Below are 19390 nucleotides of genomic sequence, written 5' to 3'. Positions count from 1 at the left end.
GTAATGAACACATCTCTGGAAATCAATAAAGTCTGTGTTTGCTTTGCAACTGTCTCAGGTATCCATGGATACCTATTACTTCCGACTACTATGAAATAGTTTTAGTTTCAACATAAACTCTATTTTTATTATTTTAATTTTATGTATTTATGTATTTATGTATTATGTATTTATGTATTTATGTATTTATTTATTATTTGGTGGTACTGGGGTTCCTGGAATCCCTTCTACTTCTGGGCTACACTCCCAGACACCTATTTTTTGTATTTTTATTTGGAAACAGGGTCTCTTAAGCCAGCGAACTAGCTTCAGACCTGTGCGATCCTCCTTTCTCTGTCTCCCAAGTGCGGGGATTATAAGTGTGCGCCACCATGCTAGGCTAAACTCTATTTTTATAAGGACAGCGACTGAGAAAATATGTTCACATAAGCGTGTAGACAGGAAAAAAAACACATTTTGTTATAGTAATATTGTTTACTTCTTTGAGGTACTATTTGAATATAATGCTCAAAATCACACAGCGAGCTATTGTTTAAAGTGAGTTTTAATGACGTGTAAGCTTTAGAGCTTTCCTTAACTTATCACTTCTGCATACATGTATGCTTTTTAACTGTGCATACTTGCATCTATACATATACCATAACTATTTAACAAAAGGCATGGCCTTAAAATTTGTTTGTATAAAAATGGAGTGCTTAACCATTCCATAAAGTTATAATTACATATTACAATACCACATGACTTAACAGGAAAAGATTAATTTGCATATTAAACAACTATTGGCATTCATGGAAATTATCCCTTGATTTTTTTTCTAAGAGAATTTTGAAAGAGATGAAATGCTATGATCTCAAAATAAAATTTCCAGCCATTAAGTTTTATTTTATTTATAAAGAATATTATTGCAATATTCACAGCTAATACTACTATTAATAATAATTTTTTGTTGCTTTAAGTGCCCAGACCACTCTGAAAAGACAAAAACCTAAGGGCAGGTATGGGGGCATATGCTTATAATCCCAATACATAGAAAGCTGACACAGGAGGATTGCAGGTTTGTGGCCAGCCTCAGCTACTCAGTGAGGCTCTCTGAAAAAAAAAAAATTGGGGGGGGGTAGTACTGGGGTTCCTGGAAGCCCTTCTACCTCCGGGCTACACTCCCAGACCTATTTTATACTTTTTTTTTTTAATATTTGGAAACAGGGTCTCTGAAGCCACGCGGCTGGCTTCGAACCTGCGGGATCCTCCTGTCTCTGCCTCCCAAGCTTGGGGATTACAGGTGTGTGCCACCACGCCCTGCTGAGGCTCTCTGAAATTTAGTGAGACCCTGCTTCAAAGTAAAGAACAGAAAACAGTGCTGGTGCTAGAAGTGGAGCTTGAGGTAGGAGATAGAAAGACTCTGAGTTCAATCCCCAGTACCTTAAAAAAAAAAAGAAAGACAAAACATGATTCAAATCATAGCGTGTTTCAAACTCATAACCTGCTATCAATGAATCTGATCGATGCAAACAAATTCCCTATGTGTGGCATCAGCATCACACACTTGGTAATATATGAATTAGAAGATATTAGATTGACTCTAGAAAAATGTTTCACTTTCATTGGAAGTGCGACCCCAGCTACATTCTGGCTCTGTTTCCCTATACATCAGTGACAGTAATGTACCTTTATGTTCTGAAAATTCCATGTGTGAGTGAGTCTGCCATTTCAGACAAAGAGGAGGCATTTCTATCTCCCAGTATGCATTGTTAGTCTTAATGACCCTAATGCAATTCCAAGTACCAGATGAAAGGAACCTTGGTATGTAAGTATTTAAAAATTATATAAGCATTGCACAATGTGTCATCTCAGCTGGCTTTGCTGATGAAATCACCAGGTAATTTTCAGTTATTTATTTAACTACTTATTTAGTTTCTCTGGAGAAATGAGGTGTAAAGTCGGATTGGTCCTACCTAGAACAGTGTATACCTGGAACTATATCTCAGTGAGACATGTCTGTTTGAAAAACAACAACAATAACAACAAAACAAACAAACAAAAAACAACTTTCTTGCTCCAACTCAGGTGACTTAGCCGAGGTTTCTGGTTAAGTGAGCTAAGTAACAACTAAGGCATTAAGAATATTCAGTTTTCTTCATCTGCCTTTATTTCCAGATGTGCTCAGGATAGGGAGGGCAAATAGATTTTGAATCCAGGGGTTACTGTTGTAATAGGGCAGTGGTGGAAAGAGTTCCGAGCTCTCAGTTCAGGTCTTCAGGAAAGAAAATCATCAGACCTGAGCTTTCACTCCTGCAACAGTGCAAGCAGAGACTTGTAAAAAGTGATATTCCTGCCTGGTGTAGGCCATATCTGCTACTGTCAGGTCAGAGAAGGGTCATGATAGTCCCACAGGCATCTAGGAAAATGCCTAGATGTGAGATGTTGCACCCAAAACTGCTAATTTATAATAATTTCTCTAAAGAGAAGCAGAAAATGTAATTACCAGCGGATTCTTCCCCTAGTCTCTGGAAAAACTAAAGCTTGCCAGATGAATTCTGTGAAGCCATTATTTAGCAGCCAGTTGTTTGATTGAATTTAACTTGTTTTTCCTCATACCAATGCAGATACAGCTTAAATATCCTTTGAGTGGAGATTTTTCAGGAGTTGGTTTAATTTCTAATCAAACTCTGAAGGGCCTTTTGGACTCCAGAAAATTTAAAACTATAGAATTACCTTGTTCTTTCCTGGGGCCAATTAACTGGGCAGATTCTTTGCATTCAGTTTGAAGCATATTAGCTTCTCCATTCTAGCTAAAGTTTCATTTTCCCTCCAGGCAGCTGGAACTCTATCTTCTTGTACAACAGAAACCAATGTGAACCTCCGGCATATGAAGCTGAACAGAGTTTGGCGCCAGTCCCCAAGTTCTGATGTGCAGAATATCCCAGTTTCACTCTTCTCCCTTTCATAAGCCGTAAAAGGAAGTGAAGGAAGCCTGCCAGGTTGTTATTCAACTCTAGTATTTAATCAAGCATTACCTGGCTACTTCAGACACTCTCTAGCATCTAAATGGATAGAAACAGCAAAGTGTGCACAGGATGGAAACTCCTTAGCTGAGGAGGCTCCCAGGAAATTCAGGATCACATGGCTATTCTCAGGTAGGTCCCAAGGATCCCCAAACCCCTGAAGGTCAGCAGAAAACCTGTCCTTAGTCCTGGTGATTATTTTTTTTTCTTTTCTTTTCCTTTTTGGTTCTGGGGATGGAACTCAAGAACTTTCTACCTCTGAGCTACACCCTCAGCCCTATTTTTTCGTCTTTTTATGTTTGAAACAGGGTCTCACTGAGTTGTGAAGGGCCCTACTAAGTAGCTGAGGCTGTCCACGAACCGCGATCCTTCAGTCTCCACCTCCCAAATGCTGGGATGACAAGCATGCGCCACCACACCCGGCCTGGTGATTATTTCTAATAGAACATTTGGTAGGTTTCTTATCAACTCCAATACATATCCATTCATGGCTTATTAAATGTGAATTCCCATAAAACCAGTTTCAGATCACAGCAAATACCATAGTTCCCTTAATACTGACCTCTTGACATTTAATGTATTGTTCCTAAGTACCAAGTAGGTTAACCTACTATGAGAGGGAAATAAGCATTTAAGAATTAGAATAACAGAAGGATGGCCTAGAGCAAAAAGTGCTAAACATGGCTCCTTCAGGGTTCCTCGCCTGCAGAAGGGGACCAAGCATGTGTCAGAAATTTCTGACAAACCAGAAAAAGTTACCAAAGTATTTTTTCTCTACATAAAACAAGAAATGGATTCCCTTGTTTTGCTGTCATGGTTGAAAACCAGCTGGCCCCAAAGTGAGGTGGACTAGCCTATGAAAACTAGAAGGAGGGGTGGACTCTATTTTTGTTGTTGTTAAAGGCTTGAATGAGCTGATATCCTGATGCTTAAAGCCCGGCCAAGGAGCAGGTCAGTCAGGTTCTTGGGTGCTCTATTACACAAGCAAGATATGCTGCCAGCCCCACCTAATTTTGTTTCTCTGGCAAATCTCCTGCTCAGCACAACACCGTCACACTTAACCCATCTGTTTTCTCTCACGCACTTCAGATTCATTCCCGTCAGGACAACTGGAATACTTTAGTTCCTGTCTTTAAAGACATCCTGGTCCTGAAGGTAAGTGTGTGCTTTCGTGGTTACTTATGGTGTGCTTACAGCTTCTCGTTTCTTTACCAAAGAGAATCAAAGTGAAATGAACTGTTGACAGGACAGTCTTGCAAGTAGCTACAGAGACCCGAGTAGAACAGGTAGTTGTTCATTAGCTAATTACGTTCTAAATAAGCATCTGTGCTGTTCAATAAGTTAACTTTAATATTCTCTGTCCAAGTTGCTAGATGGTGAATCCAGAAGAAATAATTAAAGGAAAGTCTAATTTAAAATGTAGGCAAATATGATAGAGGATTTCCTCAAGTCAGAACTTAGGAAAGGCAACAAAATGTTTTATAGTTTCAAAATGCATGCATATAAATTGAATACTTAGACTTAACCCATACTTTTGGGCTTAAAGGTTCTTGCTTTAAGTATTATAATATGATAAATGTTAAAAAATGAATTTTATATGCAATGAATTATAACCTTTTGTACTTTTGTATACATTTTCTCAATTACATAAGTACACATGTCTAACACCCACTGAAAATGTAAAAAGGCTAAGCCAGTTAGACATCTCACAGAACAGGTCCCATGGAATGAAGATGTAGATAAGATTTATTAAAGCTATTTTTAGATTGTGGCTATTTAAAGCCCCTTTTAGTAAAGAGATGTGGATTTTCTATGAATATACTTTCTACTTAATCCATAGAAGCTGTTTCTACAGAGAGTGAAATGTAATCAAAGGCTGAAAACCCCATGCTGGGTAATTTGGATCTTTAACATGTCTTTTGGAAACAATTCTTTCTACATTTGAAAGAATTTGTCCACTTAATGGTTTGATTAGAAGTTTATGACTGAGAACACCTGAGCCAGAAAATAGTATGATTCTCTATTTTCCCTAGATTTGCACACACCCAATTTTTAATAAGAATAATATTCACATACTTTTGAAAATGTTTCCCTTAAAGAATGACGTTTTCTTTTTCTTTTTTAAATCAAATAAAAATAAAAATAATAGACTTCGAGTTCTTAAGTATAGTTCAGTTTTCTGGCTTTCAAAGGCCTCTTAAATATTGGCATTTTTGCAAGCATAATTTTAGTTTCCTAATTTATGTTTAGGGAAGGAAAACTTCTGTCTACATTTAGAAAGAAAGAATAAAAACAACTGGCATAACAGGGGGGAGAATGTATACTCAAGAGTTATTTCACTATAGAAATATGTGTTTATATTATCACCTCAGTATAATTGAGCTGGTGTTTTTATCTAAAATTTCTTATATTGTTGAGTTTAGAGTGACTGTCATTTATCATCTCTTGCATGGGTTGATGACCTGACACACCGGGGCACCGCCTTATTTTCAAAGCTTGGTATGAAATGAGCATGACTCAGTTGCCCTGGGGAGGAGGAGCAGCACAAGGCCTCCCAGCACTTTAGAGGGAGCAGTTAGTTATACTCAGAGTATAGGCTTGCTTCTCTTAATGGCCAGAGTGTATTTTCACTCTCTCTGCACCTTCTGTAGCCCTTTATACAAAGGCAGTAATGTGAAACCACATTTCAGTGCCAACACCAAGGAGGAAAAAAACAGTGTTCATTCTATCTGGATAGAACTGTTTAGAAAATAAAACTCACTCATTCTCAAAGTGTACTTTAAAAGTTGCCAGATATAAAAGCAATATAAAAGCCAGACTTGAAAATCAAGAGCTTCATGCTTTCTCTCCTATGCAGAAGACAGAGAGAGAAAAAAAAGAAAGAAAGGGACCTCATAAAAATTATGAAAGAAAACCAGTACAGAAACAGAGAAGGGGATCAGGGTAGGGAGGAGAGGAGGCAAACAGGGAGTTTGAGGAAGGAAACAGAACAAATGAGGTTATTATGTAAATAAAAATATCATTATGAATTACCCTATCATGTGCAATTAAAATTTACTAGTAAGAAGGAAACTCTTTCAGTATATACAAGAAACTTTTGGAACATATGCATTTAAGATATCATCAAATAGCTGAAAATTCTCTTTTTCCATTCCCTTTATGAAAATTCTATTTCTAGATTTTTTTTCAAGTTTGTGATATTCCCATGTTACACTTCTAGAATTCCTTTGGAGGTTAAACCCTCAAAAATTACTACCACTCAGGGTCAGAAGAGGCAATGAACAGGAGGAAAGCTGATGCTACTTGGTTCTCCTGATTTTCTCTCCCTCTAAGCCTCTCATTTTTCTTTCACTATACCTTCTGATGACTCCCACAGTACACCTGGTTGACATATGAACTGGGGTACACTCAGGTATGACATTCATGATACAGTGTAATTCTACCTTTATATAACAAGTATAGAGAACAGTTTAAATATTAGAGTGATGGAGAGGCTTGAAGGAAAATGAAAATAGAAAAACGCAGGCTTTATTTAGTTCTCTCTGAAGCTTCTGTACCACCTCCATTAGCTGTTGCTGCTTACAACATACATTGACTGATACAGAATGAGGTCAAACTTAGCCTAAAAATCTTGGTCTCTGTTCCCAAAAAGTTTCAGAACTGTAGTTGAATAGCCCATAGCTTCACTTCCTGGCTGTTCCTATCCCTTTAGGATGAAGTATACCTGAACAGGGGATATAACCTTGTTCTCTTAGGAGCCAGGGAGCAGAAGCAAAGTCTTCTTCTGCTGCAACATCAAAATAAAAGTAAAATAAAAATAAATCTTCACAAAATCCCTCTATGTAACTATATACACTGTGAATTCTGGATATACTCTCAAGGGTATTCAGACACGCTGCCTGATCCCTCTCTTCCTTTCCTTTCCTTCTCCCAAGAGATACACTATAGGTAGCAATGGAATGCTTGGCTCATTTAGGGTGTAGATACCCTAGGTTTTCAAGTTACAATCAGAAATGAGACAGAGGAACAAGAGAACCTCTCAGTAGCTCTGGACCACAGGAAAAGTGAAATGGAATAACAGAGATTGTCATACTGGTCATAAAGCATGGACTCTCATTGCAGCAAGGGAGGGAAAGTTTAGTGCAGCCAAGAGCCTCTTCTATGATGACCACGCTTTCAGGTAAAAGAGCAAACTGCATAGGTATAGAAAGACAAGTTAAATTATATAATTATGATACAAAGAGTGGCTAAGTCTAATTGGCAAAGCAGATTCCTGGCAGGAGACAAAGAAAAAAACTGTCAGGTCCACTATCAGCATCACAAAATGCAGAGAAAGCTCTTTCTGAAAAGGTGCATGTAGCTATTCTTAGACTAAACCAAAGTGTATTTTGAACATGGTAGATGAGTTATCATTTCAATTAATTATTGTCAACTCTAGGTGCTGGGAATAATCATTTGTTTTGTTAGTGTAAATCTGCTATAAGCCATATGGTAAAACTTTCCATCAAGACCATAGACAAGTCCGGGCGTGGTGGCGCACACCTGTAATCCTAGCATTTGGGAGGCTGAGACAGGAGGATTGAGGTTCACAGACAGCCTCAGCTACTATTTAGTGAGGCCCTTTGCAACTCAGTGAGACCTGGTTTCAAAATAAAGAATAAAAAATAGGCCTGGGGGTGTAGTTCAGAGGTAGAGTGCCCCTCAGTTCCATTCACAGTAACACACACACACACACACACACACACACACACACACACAATCATTAGGATTTCTTAAATTAGGATAAAAATGTATTTAGTATATTTGACAGAAACTTAAAATAGAAGACTCTTTATTTACAGAGTTTTCTTTCCTTCCCTCATCTTTCTTTCTTTCTTCCTTTCTTTCCTTTTTTTAAACAAATGGGATTATGAACTAATCTGTTTCAGGCAATTAAATTTGGATAGGCTGTGATAAAAATGATGATGAAAAGTTCTAAAAGACCACTGAATACCAAGTTCTACACTCCTTCGTAACATGTATTACAAAGGTGAATATGGTTGGCGCTCTGTATCTATGCCTTCTGCATCCATGAATTTAACCATGGCTTAAAAATATCCAGACAAAAATAAAGCATCTGTGCTGAATGTGCACTTTTTGTCACTATTTCCTAAACAATGCAGTTTAACTACTATGTGCAAGGCATTTATATCTTATTAACTGGTACATGTAATCTAGTGGTAATTTAAAGTGCACAGGAGGGTATTAGGTTATAAGATAATTCTTAATCATTTTATATAAGAAAATTGAATATCTACAGATTTGAGTATTGTTATGGGGTCTTGGAACCAATTATCCATGGTTTAAAGAAGTTAACCAAACTAGCTTCAACTCTGACATGCCAGGGTTTGAATCCTCCCCTTGTCTTTCAGTAACTAGCTGTGAGTCCCTGGATACATTATTTACTTTCTCTATGCTCCTCTTAATCACTTCTTATTGGGAATGTGAGCCCTTCTTGTATGTTTGATTGCTTTGGTAAGAAATAAATTAAAAATGTGTAAAGCATCTGTAATAAAGATACATAATAATAACATGTTTTCCAATTTTGATGATGATTTTAAGGTCTAAACCAATTAAATCTGTTAACCACAAAAAATGAATAGTATATGAGTAAGTAGAATCACTAAAAATACCAACACCTGTTTAATCACTATCCTGTTGAGGTACAGCATCTCCAGCACACTTGGAAGCCCTCCAGACTCCACCTGGTCCATACTGTCTTGTTCCCTCAGGTAGCCACTCTTTTGACTGCTAACATCAGTGTTAGGTGCCTGATTATGAATTTTATGTAGGTAGAATCACACAATATGCCTGAGTTTTAAGATCTGCCTTATGCTTGTTATCATCATCCATGTTGTATCACAAATCTCCAAAATTTGTTAATTTTCTCCATGTGAATATCCCATAATTTGTTATTCAATCTGTTACTGGTAGGCATTCAGGCTGGATAGTCATAAATAATGCTGCTATGTATATTCGTAAATGCTTGCCTATCTTCTTTTTGAAGTCAACTTTTCTTAAATGATAAGCATAGGGTGTGGAAGCAGAAATTACACATCGCTAGAACTCTTGGGATCCAACAGTATATATGATTTCTAAAAGCTTTTGAACAAATATAGTATGACAGGATGTATTATAGGTACATATAAGTTGTACCACTATGTAAGAAATAATTAAGTAAAAAGTGTGTGGAGGTATTAAAACCAAAAGAAAAAAATTATAGAGGCTCCTTAGAACCACTTGTCAAGCAAGGAAGTGTGGAAATATTTGTGAAAATCTAAGAAATACTCATGAGAAACAACAAGCAATATGGGACCTAAATAATAATGCTTACCTCTTTTTTATATTATCTCAGTCAATTTTAAAGCATTTAGTAAAAAATAAAATCCAATTCAAAGAATATAAATCAGTTCTCAGTTTTATCACTAGAGGAGGAACAGTTCTTCCTTCCTTTCTTCTCTTCCTCCTCCTCTTCCTCCTCCTTCTTATCCCTCCCCCCTTTTTTCTCTGGTACTAGAGATTGTACACAGGGACATTTTATCTGAAAGTAATACCCCAACACCTTTTTATTTTAAAATAAAGTCTCTCTGTGCTGCTGAAGCTGTCCTGGAATATGCGATCCTCCTTTCTCAGCCTCCCAAGTAATGGGATAAGAGGCATGTACCATCATGTCCCAGCTTGGCTTGACTTGTTTCAATAATAAATTGTAAGTTAAATGTAATTTTTATTTTAGTACTTAATTACATTGGAGTCAGTAGACTTGACATTGTTGGCTCTTCTATTTATTAGTCTCCACTACTAAGCTACTCTGAGTCTCAGTTTCCTCATCTATAAGAGATGTATAGCACACGCTATTTTTATCTCAGGAGATCATTGTGGGGATCAAGCAAGGTGACATTGTAAACAGTGTACAGTGTAATCCCTAAGACACTATAGGGATCTTATACTTAAATACTACCAAATGGAAATTAACATTCAATAAGTACTTATGTGAGGTCAGATATTCATCATCTTGTTTAATATTCAGCACAACATTTTGACCTCAGTTTTGTTATTATAATGATCTTAAAGCAATTGTTTATTTATGATAATAATGTTTCGTGAGTTATTTTGACAGAAGATAGAATTTAAATATAAACTTGACTCTAAAATACTTTCCCATATTATCCTCTTTGTGAACTTCCACACGTGTAAAATGGTTTTCTTAGATTGGAGGTCAGGTTCATGCTTTCTACCCAACTCTGCCGCCATCTGGCTAGGTGAAGTCTTCACATGTATCCTCAATTATATTCCTATTATTTATTTGTAGAAGAAGAATGTAAGAATAAAGAACATTCTGAAAAATAAAATTCTTTTTAAATCTCCCAAATTTGAGATTATAAAGAAGGAATGGTGTCACAAATTTTAAAATATCATTTAAAAATGGATCTTAATTTCAAGTTCAAATAACTCAAAACATATATGGATCAAGTGTATTCAGGGGAGTTCTTCAATGGATCATTTTATAGAATTGATGCATGGCACTCTTAGTGTATAGTCAGTAAGGCCACTTTCACAACAAATATTCAAAATTACAGTTCAATACAGAAAATGTTTTTAGAGAAGTTGAGGAATCCATCTAGCTTTACATGTCCTATATTTCCAATATTTAAAAACTGTATTTAGCATTTTATATGCAATTGTGTGTGTGCATATTTAAACTTATCCCAAGTTAAATGACCTTTGAAATAGTGGTGTCTGGCTTGATCATTTTTTAAGAATTTCTATAGCATTTCCCTAGAACAAAGAAATATTACATAGAATATAGGGCTTTATGACACAAGTTTAAATACACAATTAATCCAAAACAATTATTTGAAATAAAGAATATGATATTACCTCCTCAAAATTATGTTTCTGGTTTTTTATCAGTTTAAAAATCTAAAGCCATAAAAACTCAGTATACTGAATTCAATAATTCAAATGATTATCATTTTGTTTCAGATTATTCTTAATAAATCCAATACCAAAGAAGACTACAATGCTGACATTAGCAAAAATTGTGTTGATTTCATCCTTGTCTCTTTCACTAACACTTGGGAGCCATGGAGATCAAAATTTAGAAACAAACAAATCACAAAGCACTGCAGAAGTTTTAAAAACAATGGAAAATAAATCTATGCCTTTGCAAGGAGAAGACAATGTAAATCCAAATAATGAAAACAAAGATGACTACAGTCCCAAGACAACTAATCCCCCTCCTTGGAGTACATCCAGAAACTATGAAATCATCAATTCTACCAGTAATTTACCATCAGGCAACTTCACTGGAGATCTGAAACCCACACCTACATTTTCCACAAGTCCTTCCTTGATTCATGGCTATGTTTCTAAATTGCCTTTGAATTCATCTAGAGCAAATGAAAGCCTTTGGCCCGTCTCAGTTCATCCCAACTCTCCATCTGTTGTACCATCAGGAAACCCCAGTTGGTCTGTGGACAATGACACTATAAGGACTTTAGATAACAGCTCCAGTGCAGTCAGCATCCAGCCAGTGAGCCCTTTGGCAACAGAACCAACTGGGTGGCTCACCACAGATGGTGAAAACCTTGCTGCTTTTACCCCCTATCAGGAAAAACCAACTCCACCACCTACAGTACAATTCACCAATAATTCAAAAGTCTTTCCCAATACATCGGACCCCCAAAAAGGTAAGTCTAAATAACTTTAATGTTCCTTTTACATAAAACTGAGTCTTTAAATAAATCATATTGATAAGTCTAAAAAATGTTCTATTTTAGAAACCACATAGGTGGTTCTTACCTATTTTGCGATAATAGTGAAATGATTGCGTAATTTAATTGAACACATTCTAATCAATACCAATAAGAGTGAAGAGACATGGGGAAAAATGAGAAGCAGGCTAGGACAAGAGAAGATGAAGACAGAGGCAAGGGTGTACTTTTGAGGACTGAGGTAACAATTGTCACTGAATCTTAGAATGACCATCTGGAATTTCACATGCTTATAAGAGTATTATACAAATGAGCTTTGAAAATATACATATGTAAGTTTTGAAAAATTCAACACAATAAATTTATAAATTATGGGATACTACATAGCCCTCACTGGACAATAATAAGACATTGATATAACAAAATACATGGTATGTGCACACATACTTTCATTTCAGTTATAATTTTCACACATCCTACTGTTCACATACACTCTAGTAGTATTCATTTGAAAGAGTTTTTTGAAAGCATGGCCTCTCTTTTGTCTATTTAAACCCAATATATGTACTGAGGATAGTGAGTACTTACTACTTTCATTGCTCTTTGATCTAAAGAAAATATGTTCACTTTGCTTCTTTTACATATTAGGAACAATTTTGTTGTACTCTAACATGAATGCTACACTTCTTGGAAATTTAATTTTATATGGAATCAGAGATACCTTTGTCCACCTAATTAACAAAAAAATTCTCAAAAAGTAAAAGTATGCTAGATATGCATTTAGGGGGCACTATATATTTCAGTAAAGGACTCAGTAAAGAACAGCTGGAGTGGAATTTTGGAATCTCTTAAATGCAGATCTTTATGTAAAAGGCATTTAATATATGCTCTTACCTTGCTTTTTTTTTTCTTTTACAATGCCTTTTTACTTGGAATTTAGTGTATTTATTTTATTTTTCTTCTTTTTAAACTCAGGGCATCGCTCATGCTAGGCAACTGTTCAATCATTAAGTTACATCACTAGCCCCTTTTAAATTTCATTTTAAGATAGGGTCTTTATAAGTTTTCCAGACCAGCCTGGAACTTGTGATCTTCCTGTCTTAGCCTCCTGAGTAGCCAAGATTATAATCATGTAATTATACTCTACTTGGATTTATTTCCTATTACTTTTGTAACTTTTGAATTATTTATAGAAACAAATTCAATGTTCATTTTATCATTATAGTTGATAAGAGATTCAGGGTTTATGAAAACCTTAATGTTTACAGCATTCAATACTGAAATTAGATCCTTATGGAGAATTTTTCAGGATGTTTCAGCACTATTGATGTCAATAAGTAAAAAAATCAGTCATACAATTGAAATACACAAGTATTTCAATGTAAATAAAAATCAGAAGTTTGCTTTTACCAAGAAGTATGTTTTCCCAATATATAACAGATACTTGGAATTTTATGAAACATTCTTTCTTTTACATATACTTACATGCTGTATCTGTTAATTAAAATATTAAACATTCTTCCATATATATGAAGTCTGGATGAATCTATTTCTGTTTTGTATTGAATGATCATTTTCTATGTGTTATTTGTACATTTGTATTCTGTCCTTTAGAGAATAGAAACACAGGAGTAGTATTTGGGGCCATTTTAGGAGCTATACTGGGAGCTTCATTACTTAGTCTTGTTGGCTACTTGTTGTGTGGAAAAAGGAAAACGGATTCATTTTCCCATCGGCGACTTTATGATGACAGAAATGAACCAGGTAAAAATTATCTTCATAATATCACCTAAACATGATGCCTTTAAGTGAGAGCACGGTGTTTAGATAATACTCTGAGGCTCATCTGAAAGAAATGGACTAAAGATGTATCCATTTCTCAAAGAATACAAAAACAAGTGATTATGAATCTAGGAGTGATATTTAAAAGTCACTTGGAACTGTTGCTTCTTGCATACAAATTGGTTTTATTTGTTTTTCATTTTTTGTTTTGTTTTTTGTTTTGGTGGTACTGGGAATGGAACCCAGGGACCTTCTGCCTCCGGGCTATACTCCCAGACCTATTTTATATTTATTTTATATTTTATTTAGAAACAAGGTCTCTTAAACCAGCTGAAGCTGGCTTCGAACCTGCGCGATCCTCTTGTCTCAGCCTCCCAAGCGCTGGGATTACAAGCGTGAGCCACCACGCCCGGCCACAAATTGGTTTTAAATAATAATTCTAGATTCAATAATCAGTATAAAATTGGAAAATGATGATTTGATGTGAAAAGTGCCTTTTTGCTTAAAATGTGACTGCAAAGCCATTCTCTGCATTATAAGAACTCTTTATAGCAGTAACTTAAGCAATATTTATTTGAACTTGTCATTATTCTAAAGTTTACATGCATACATCAGCTCTTCATTAAGCATTTTACTGAATCTCTTAAGCAGAATAGCTGCCAGTTGCTGATTTGCACATCTGAAGTCAAAACTCAGCTTAATTCAGAATTTTTCACTCATATAGCAAAAAAAGGTCCAGCATAATATTTATAAATAAAAATATCTGTTATAAATGAAGCAGTGAGTTTAATCTACAATAATGTATGAAAAGAACCACAGAAATGAATTAAGTTGCTTGAATCATCTCTCTCTTTTTTTTTTTTTTTTTTTTTTTTTGCGGGTTTGGGGATGGAGCCCAGGGGCATCCGAGCTACATCCTCTGCCCTATTTTTTACTCTTTATTTTGAAACAGGGTCTCACTAAGTTGCAGAGTGCCTCACTAAGTAGCTGAGGCTGTCTGGGAACAGCAATCCCCTGGTCTCAGCCTCCCGAATGATGGGATTATAAGCCTGCGCCACCCTGCCTGGCTTGAATCATCTCTCTTATGTTTTAGGAATTTTTTTTTCTTGTTTGCATGAGGTATATTGCCAATGTAACAGACAGGTAACTGCCTCTGATAAGTGACCAGAATGGAAGTCTCACTGATTTTTTTTTATTTCAGTACATAACTGATACATTACTAATTTTCAGAACCAAATCCATATTAGGTATAAAATTAACAGAATTGTTAATGGGTTTCTAGGAATCCATAGTAAACAAAAAAATTCAAAAATTTATAACAACAGTGGTTTGCAAACATTTATTTCTTATACTGAAGAAATCTTTGCATGTGGATGTCATGCAAAAATTCAATTTATCAATTTGTTACCCTCAATACAGTAGTAACTGATAAATAAAAGAATAACTCAATCAAACCACTTGTTTTACCTTTTCAAGATAGCTTTGGGACATCTCTTCCAAGCACACAAGCTGCCTGGAAGCCTAGTTTGTAAGCTGAAGGAACAGGTAGGAAGTTTATGTGAATACCTAACTGAATAGTTAAGTACTAACCTAATCATTAATTAGTGACTAGATATCTGGTATATCCTTAGTTTTCCTTTGAAAGAAAATCCAAGATCATTAAGGAAAAATTGGCTATTTGTTAAAAAATCTCTTGTATCATGTTTCAGAAAATTCTTAGTCCATCAGAAGGAAACATAAGATTTCACAATTAGTATTCTACCTTCTCCATCTCAAATAACTTGAGTATCATGGTTTGAGATAACAGAAAAATTATTCCAATGATTTTTAATGCCATCACTTTTTGAAAGAATCATTGTGTATACCAGAAATTAAAAAAAAAATTGACTATCTTGACAAGATTCTGGAAATCACAAGATTCAAAAGTCAGTGAGGTACATGTTTATACTTCTTTATAAAAATATCTCATCTAAGAAGAGTTATTTCATTCTTGGTTCCTTTGTTTTGTATATACCAGCAGCAAAATTTTGTGTGTAAAACAATTATCTTCATCATAGAAATAAATATAGCTTGGAAAATATCTACTTATTTGACATATCAAAAGTTGTATCTGCAAAGCCCACATAAAAGATACACACTCATATAGAACAATGCCTATAAATCTGTAATAGCAGATATCTAAGAATGCTTCTTTTAGACTTTTCTTATAAACATTTACCTTGTTTGTTTTTCATATTTTTTTCAGTTCTGAGATTAGACAATGCACCAGAACCTTATGATATGAGTTTTGGAAATTCTAGTTACTACAACCCAGCTACGAACGATGCATCCGTGCCAGAAAGCCGGGAAACCGCACGCGATGGCATTCCTATGGAAGATATACCTCCACTTCGTACCCCAGTATAAACCGAGATGAAAAAAAGACCAGATGTCAAGTGGGCATCTACATCCTGGCCTCCTAAAAAACTATCTTCCAAGAGGTGAAGCAAGATCATTGTCAGGAGATCGTGCCAGGAGAACTATAAAAGCGTGAGACCAGGAGCAGAAATACAGGAAGAAGAAATCACGTGAACAGGTTTCCTTTCTTATACTTTTGTCTGGGATGAAGAATATATTACATGACCATAATTAATACTTGGGTCTATATTTTCCTTAATAGAAAATGTTTGTGGAATAAGGAAAAACAAAAATATATCACCATGGCAGCACTGCTTAATAATTTAATAATAAATATCATTTAACAACAAGTGGAAAACAGAACTATATTTTCTCTTTTGTTTTCTGTGGGAAAAAAAAAAAAAACAATGAAGTTGGCACTTTACTGCTTCATGTACAGTCCTAGGGCCATAAATCAAGAGTAGCATTTTCTTGAAGGAAAATTGGAAGGTGATTTTTAAGAAAATGTAGTAAAGCTAGAGAGGGGATATGGCCTAAAGTGGTTTTATTTCTTGGGAAATTAAGACAATTGAAATTAAAGACTTTCATTTTATTAAATTTTACTTCTCTTCATACAGGGCCAGCCCCTTGAGTTGCCAAGTTAAAAAATGATTGCATTCAACAGAAACACAGTAGAAAACCTGACCATAAACAGGAATGTACAAGCTTTCATAGAAGCTTTAAAGTTTGGGAAATTACAGCTGGTAGGAATATACTTCAAGTTTCAATAAATTGGGTGCCTTTAAAACTCAGTGAGAAATGTGTTGAGAAAAAGTAGCCAAAGAATATACTCATACTTAAATTTTACAGCTTTAAGTTGGTAGAAAAAATAGGATTTGTTATATATTAGTTAGTAATGACCTTATTGTTCAATCACATATAGAATTGTTCTGTATCTCTCAAATATGAAGTCTAAGGTTAAAAAATGGCTGGAAATATTAAGCGACTGAAATTTTCCTGACCATCACTTTCACATGTAAGGTTACAAGGAGCTTAATTTGGATTACAGTATATATTAGTCTGTTTTTAACTTGCCTTTGGCAGGTAAACCACATTCTTGAGCAGAGGAAGCTTTAGGCTTCAGGGTTAGATTAAGAGTTAAATTTCCAAAGAATTATGAAGATATGAAGAGGGCAAACAAAGCAACTATCAGCATAGAGACATTGTTGACATTGTTGAATAGATACATGGTGTGTGTGTGTGTGTGTTGTGAATAAAGAGCAGTAGCTCTGATAATGAAAGCTAGAACACAAACAATGAAAGAACATACTTACCCCAAATTGCCATAAAAATAGCAAAGAAGACCGTCCCTCCATTATCAAACAAATAGGTCACCTTAATGAAAAACAAATAAAAATATTAATCATACTACAGTTTATAATAATCCTGTGAACAATATTTGCATTTAGGTACTCTGATTTCCCCCTAAGCCAATCACAGTATTTATAGCTTGTGAAGAAACCATATGAGATCTTTTTATGGGTTCTGCAACTTCTATCTAATTTTCTCATGGGAAAAGGTAAAGGAACATTTTCCTCTTCTCTCCTCCCTCTGATTCCCTTTGTCCTCCATCCTTTTTTCTGCTTAGAAGCATTTCTAGAGCCCTGGAGATGTATTTGTGGGCCACAGATAGTCAAATTGCATTGTGAGATGTAAGGAGTCAGCTTCCTGGGTTAGCTAGTTAGGCTTCCTTTTAACAAAACCTTCACAAATGGACAGTTGTGGAGTGTAGAACTCTGCCTGTGAGCTCTAGCACTCCCACTGAATGTTGTTCCAGGGTACTCCTGCTCTCACATGTCTTCCAGAATGTGCCGCGGGGCCAGTAGTGGCTTCGAAGATGTGATGAAGTTCATCTTTAAGTTGTTTTAAGAAGTTCCATAAGTCACTGAGCATTTGTAATAAAGTACAAATGTTTTGTAATTAGCTATTACCTGAAGCTTGTTAAGGAACAATGTATAGCTCTATGTTTATATTGGAAACAGTATAATTATCAGAGTTGTCAAGATTGTTTGATTTTATTTAAAGTTCAGGTGTAATAAAACTCAATATACCTTTGCTTGTTTCCATTCACATAATGCCATCATTATCTTTATAAAGTAGTGGGGAAGGTTATAGCAATACAATCAAGAACAAATACTAAAGAAAGTATAGAAATTCTCTCTTATCCTTGGGAGATACATACCAAAACCTTCTGTGATGCTTGAAACCACGGATAGTACCCAAACCTATATAGATTATGCTTTTTTTTCCTAAACATCCATTACTCTGATGAACTTTAATATATAAATGAGGCACTTGAATAGATTAATGGCAGTAACTAATAATAACACACCATTTGTTGGGAAATGTATGAAATTGGAGAAAATTTCACAAAAAATAAAAAATTGGATGATCTCCCTAATATGTGGAAGCTAGGGAGAAATATGGTCACAGGGGGAACTCTAGACAAAGAAGAAGAAACCATTAACCAGCAAATCAGGTGACTTAACTGAGGGGAATGAAGGGGGGAGAGAGAAACTCCCTAATGTACATGATGTACATTTATAAACATATCAAAGTCAATCACTAAACCAAACATGAGGAGGAGGGAGGGGGAGAGAATGGGGTGGGAACTGGGGGAAGGGCTAAGTGATGCGTGCATGGGTGAATCTTGTATCACATTAAGATGTATGACTACAATGCACCAATAAAATATTAAAAAATAATAAAATGCACTAGTATAGCAATACAGTATAATAAAATTAAAGTTAATTTAATGCTGTTTCTCTTGAGATATATCTTATCTTGTTGTATTATACTTATACTATTTTATTATTGGTACTAGGCATCAGACTAGGACCATTCTACCTCTGAGCTGCACTCCCAGCCTTTTTTATTTTTATTTTTGTTTTGAAACAGTCTTATTAAGTTGCTGAGTGTCTTGCTATGTTGCTGAGACTGACCTTAAACCTGTGCTTCTCCACCATGCCTGGCTCTATATTCAGCCTTCTTGTGATGAATGTTTACATGATCAGTTGAAGTGAGATGAGTGATATGGGCTGTAGCTCTCATCACTGTGATGGCTACAGAATAGGTGGAATATGCCAGACCAAGGGATGATCCACAGGCCAAGCCGGACAGAATGGGATTGTACAAAATTTAATCATGCCATTCAAAGTGGCATGCAATTAAAAACCTATGAATTACTTACATTTAAGATTATTCATTTAGTATTTTCAGAACATAGTTGACCATTGGCAAATGAAACCATGAACAGTGAAACTGCATGTATGAAGCAGGAAAACTACTTTATAGAAAAAATAGGGTTACTGCCATCAAGAAACCATGAGCCCAATTTGGGGCTGAAAAATATTGTTATAACAGAGGTTGGAGCAGAATGATCTTCTCTTTGTTTAATTTAAAGTCTTGAGGGTGTTC

General features: G+C 35.4%; 2 protein-coding genes across 5 annotated transcripts in view; one reads left to right on the top strand and one right to left on the bottom strand.

Moving 5' to 3' along the window:
* ANO3 (anoctamin 3) overlaps positions 1 to 19390 on the bottom strand; it is a gene marked incomplete at both ends in the record, with an annotated part of 387663 nt that overhangs the window by 53342 nt on the left and 314931 nt on the right. For all 4 annotated transcript variants that reach the window (XM_080703073.1, XM_080703074.1, XM_080703075.1 and 1 more), the window contains one exon: positions 17248 to 17308. In XM_080703073.1, the coding sequence (XP_080559199.1) occupies positions 17248 to 17308 (61 nt within the window). The remainder of the gene's footprint in view (positions 1 to 17247; positions 17309 to 19390) is intronic.
* MUC15 (mucin 15, cell surface associated) lies at positions 11062 to 15943 on the top strand (the record flags this gene model as incomplete). Its single annotated transcript, XM_080709295.1, has 3 exons — positions 11062 to 11731; positions 13370 to 13519; positions 15783 to 15943. The coding sequence occupies 3 exons, from the start codon at positions 11062 to 11064 to the stop codon at positions 15941 to 15943; spliced, it is 981 nt and encodes a 326-aa protein (XP_080565421.1).

Source organism: Muscardinus avellanarius (assembly GCF_963383645.1).
Source record: "Muscardinus avellanarius genome assembly, chromosome: 1".
NCBI lineage: Eukaryota > Metazoa > Chordata > Mammalia > Rodentia > Gliridae > Muscardinus > Muscardinus avellanarius.
Note: the sequence above shows the minus strand (reverse complement) of the source record. Positions and strands in the feature narration are given on the sequence as shown.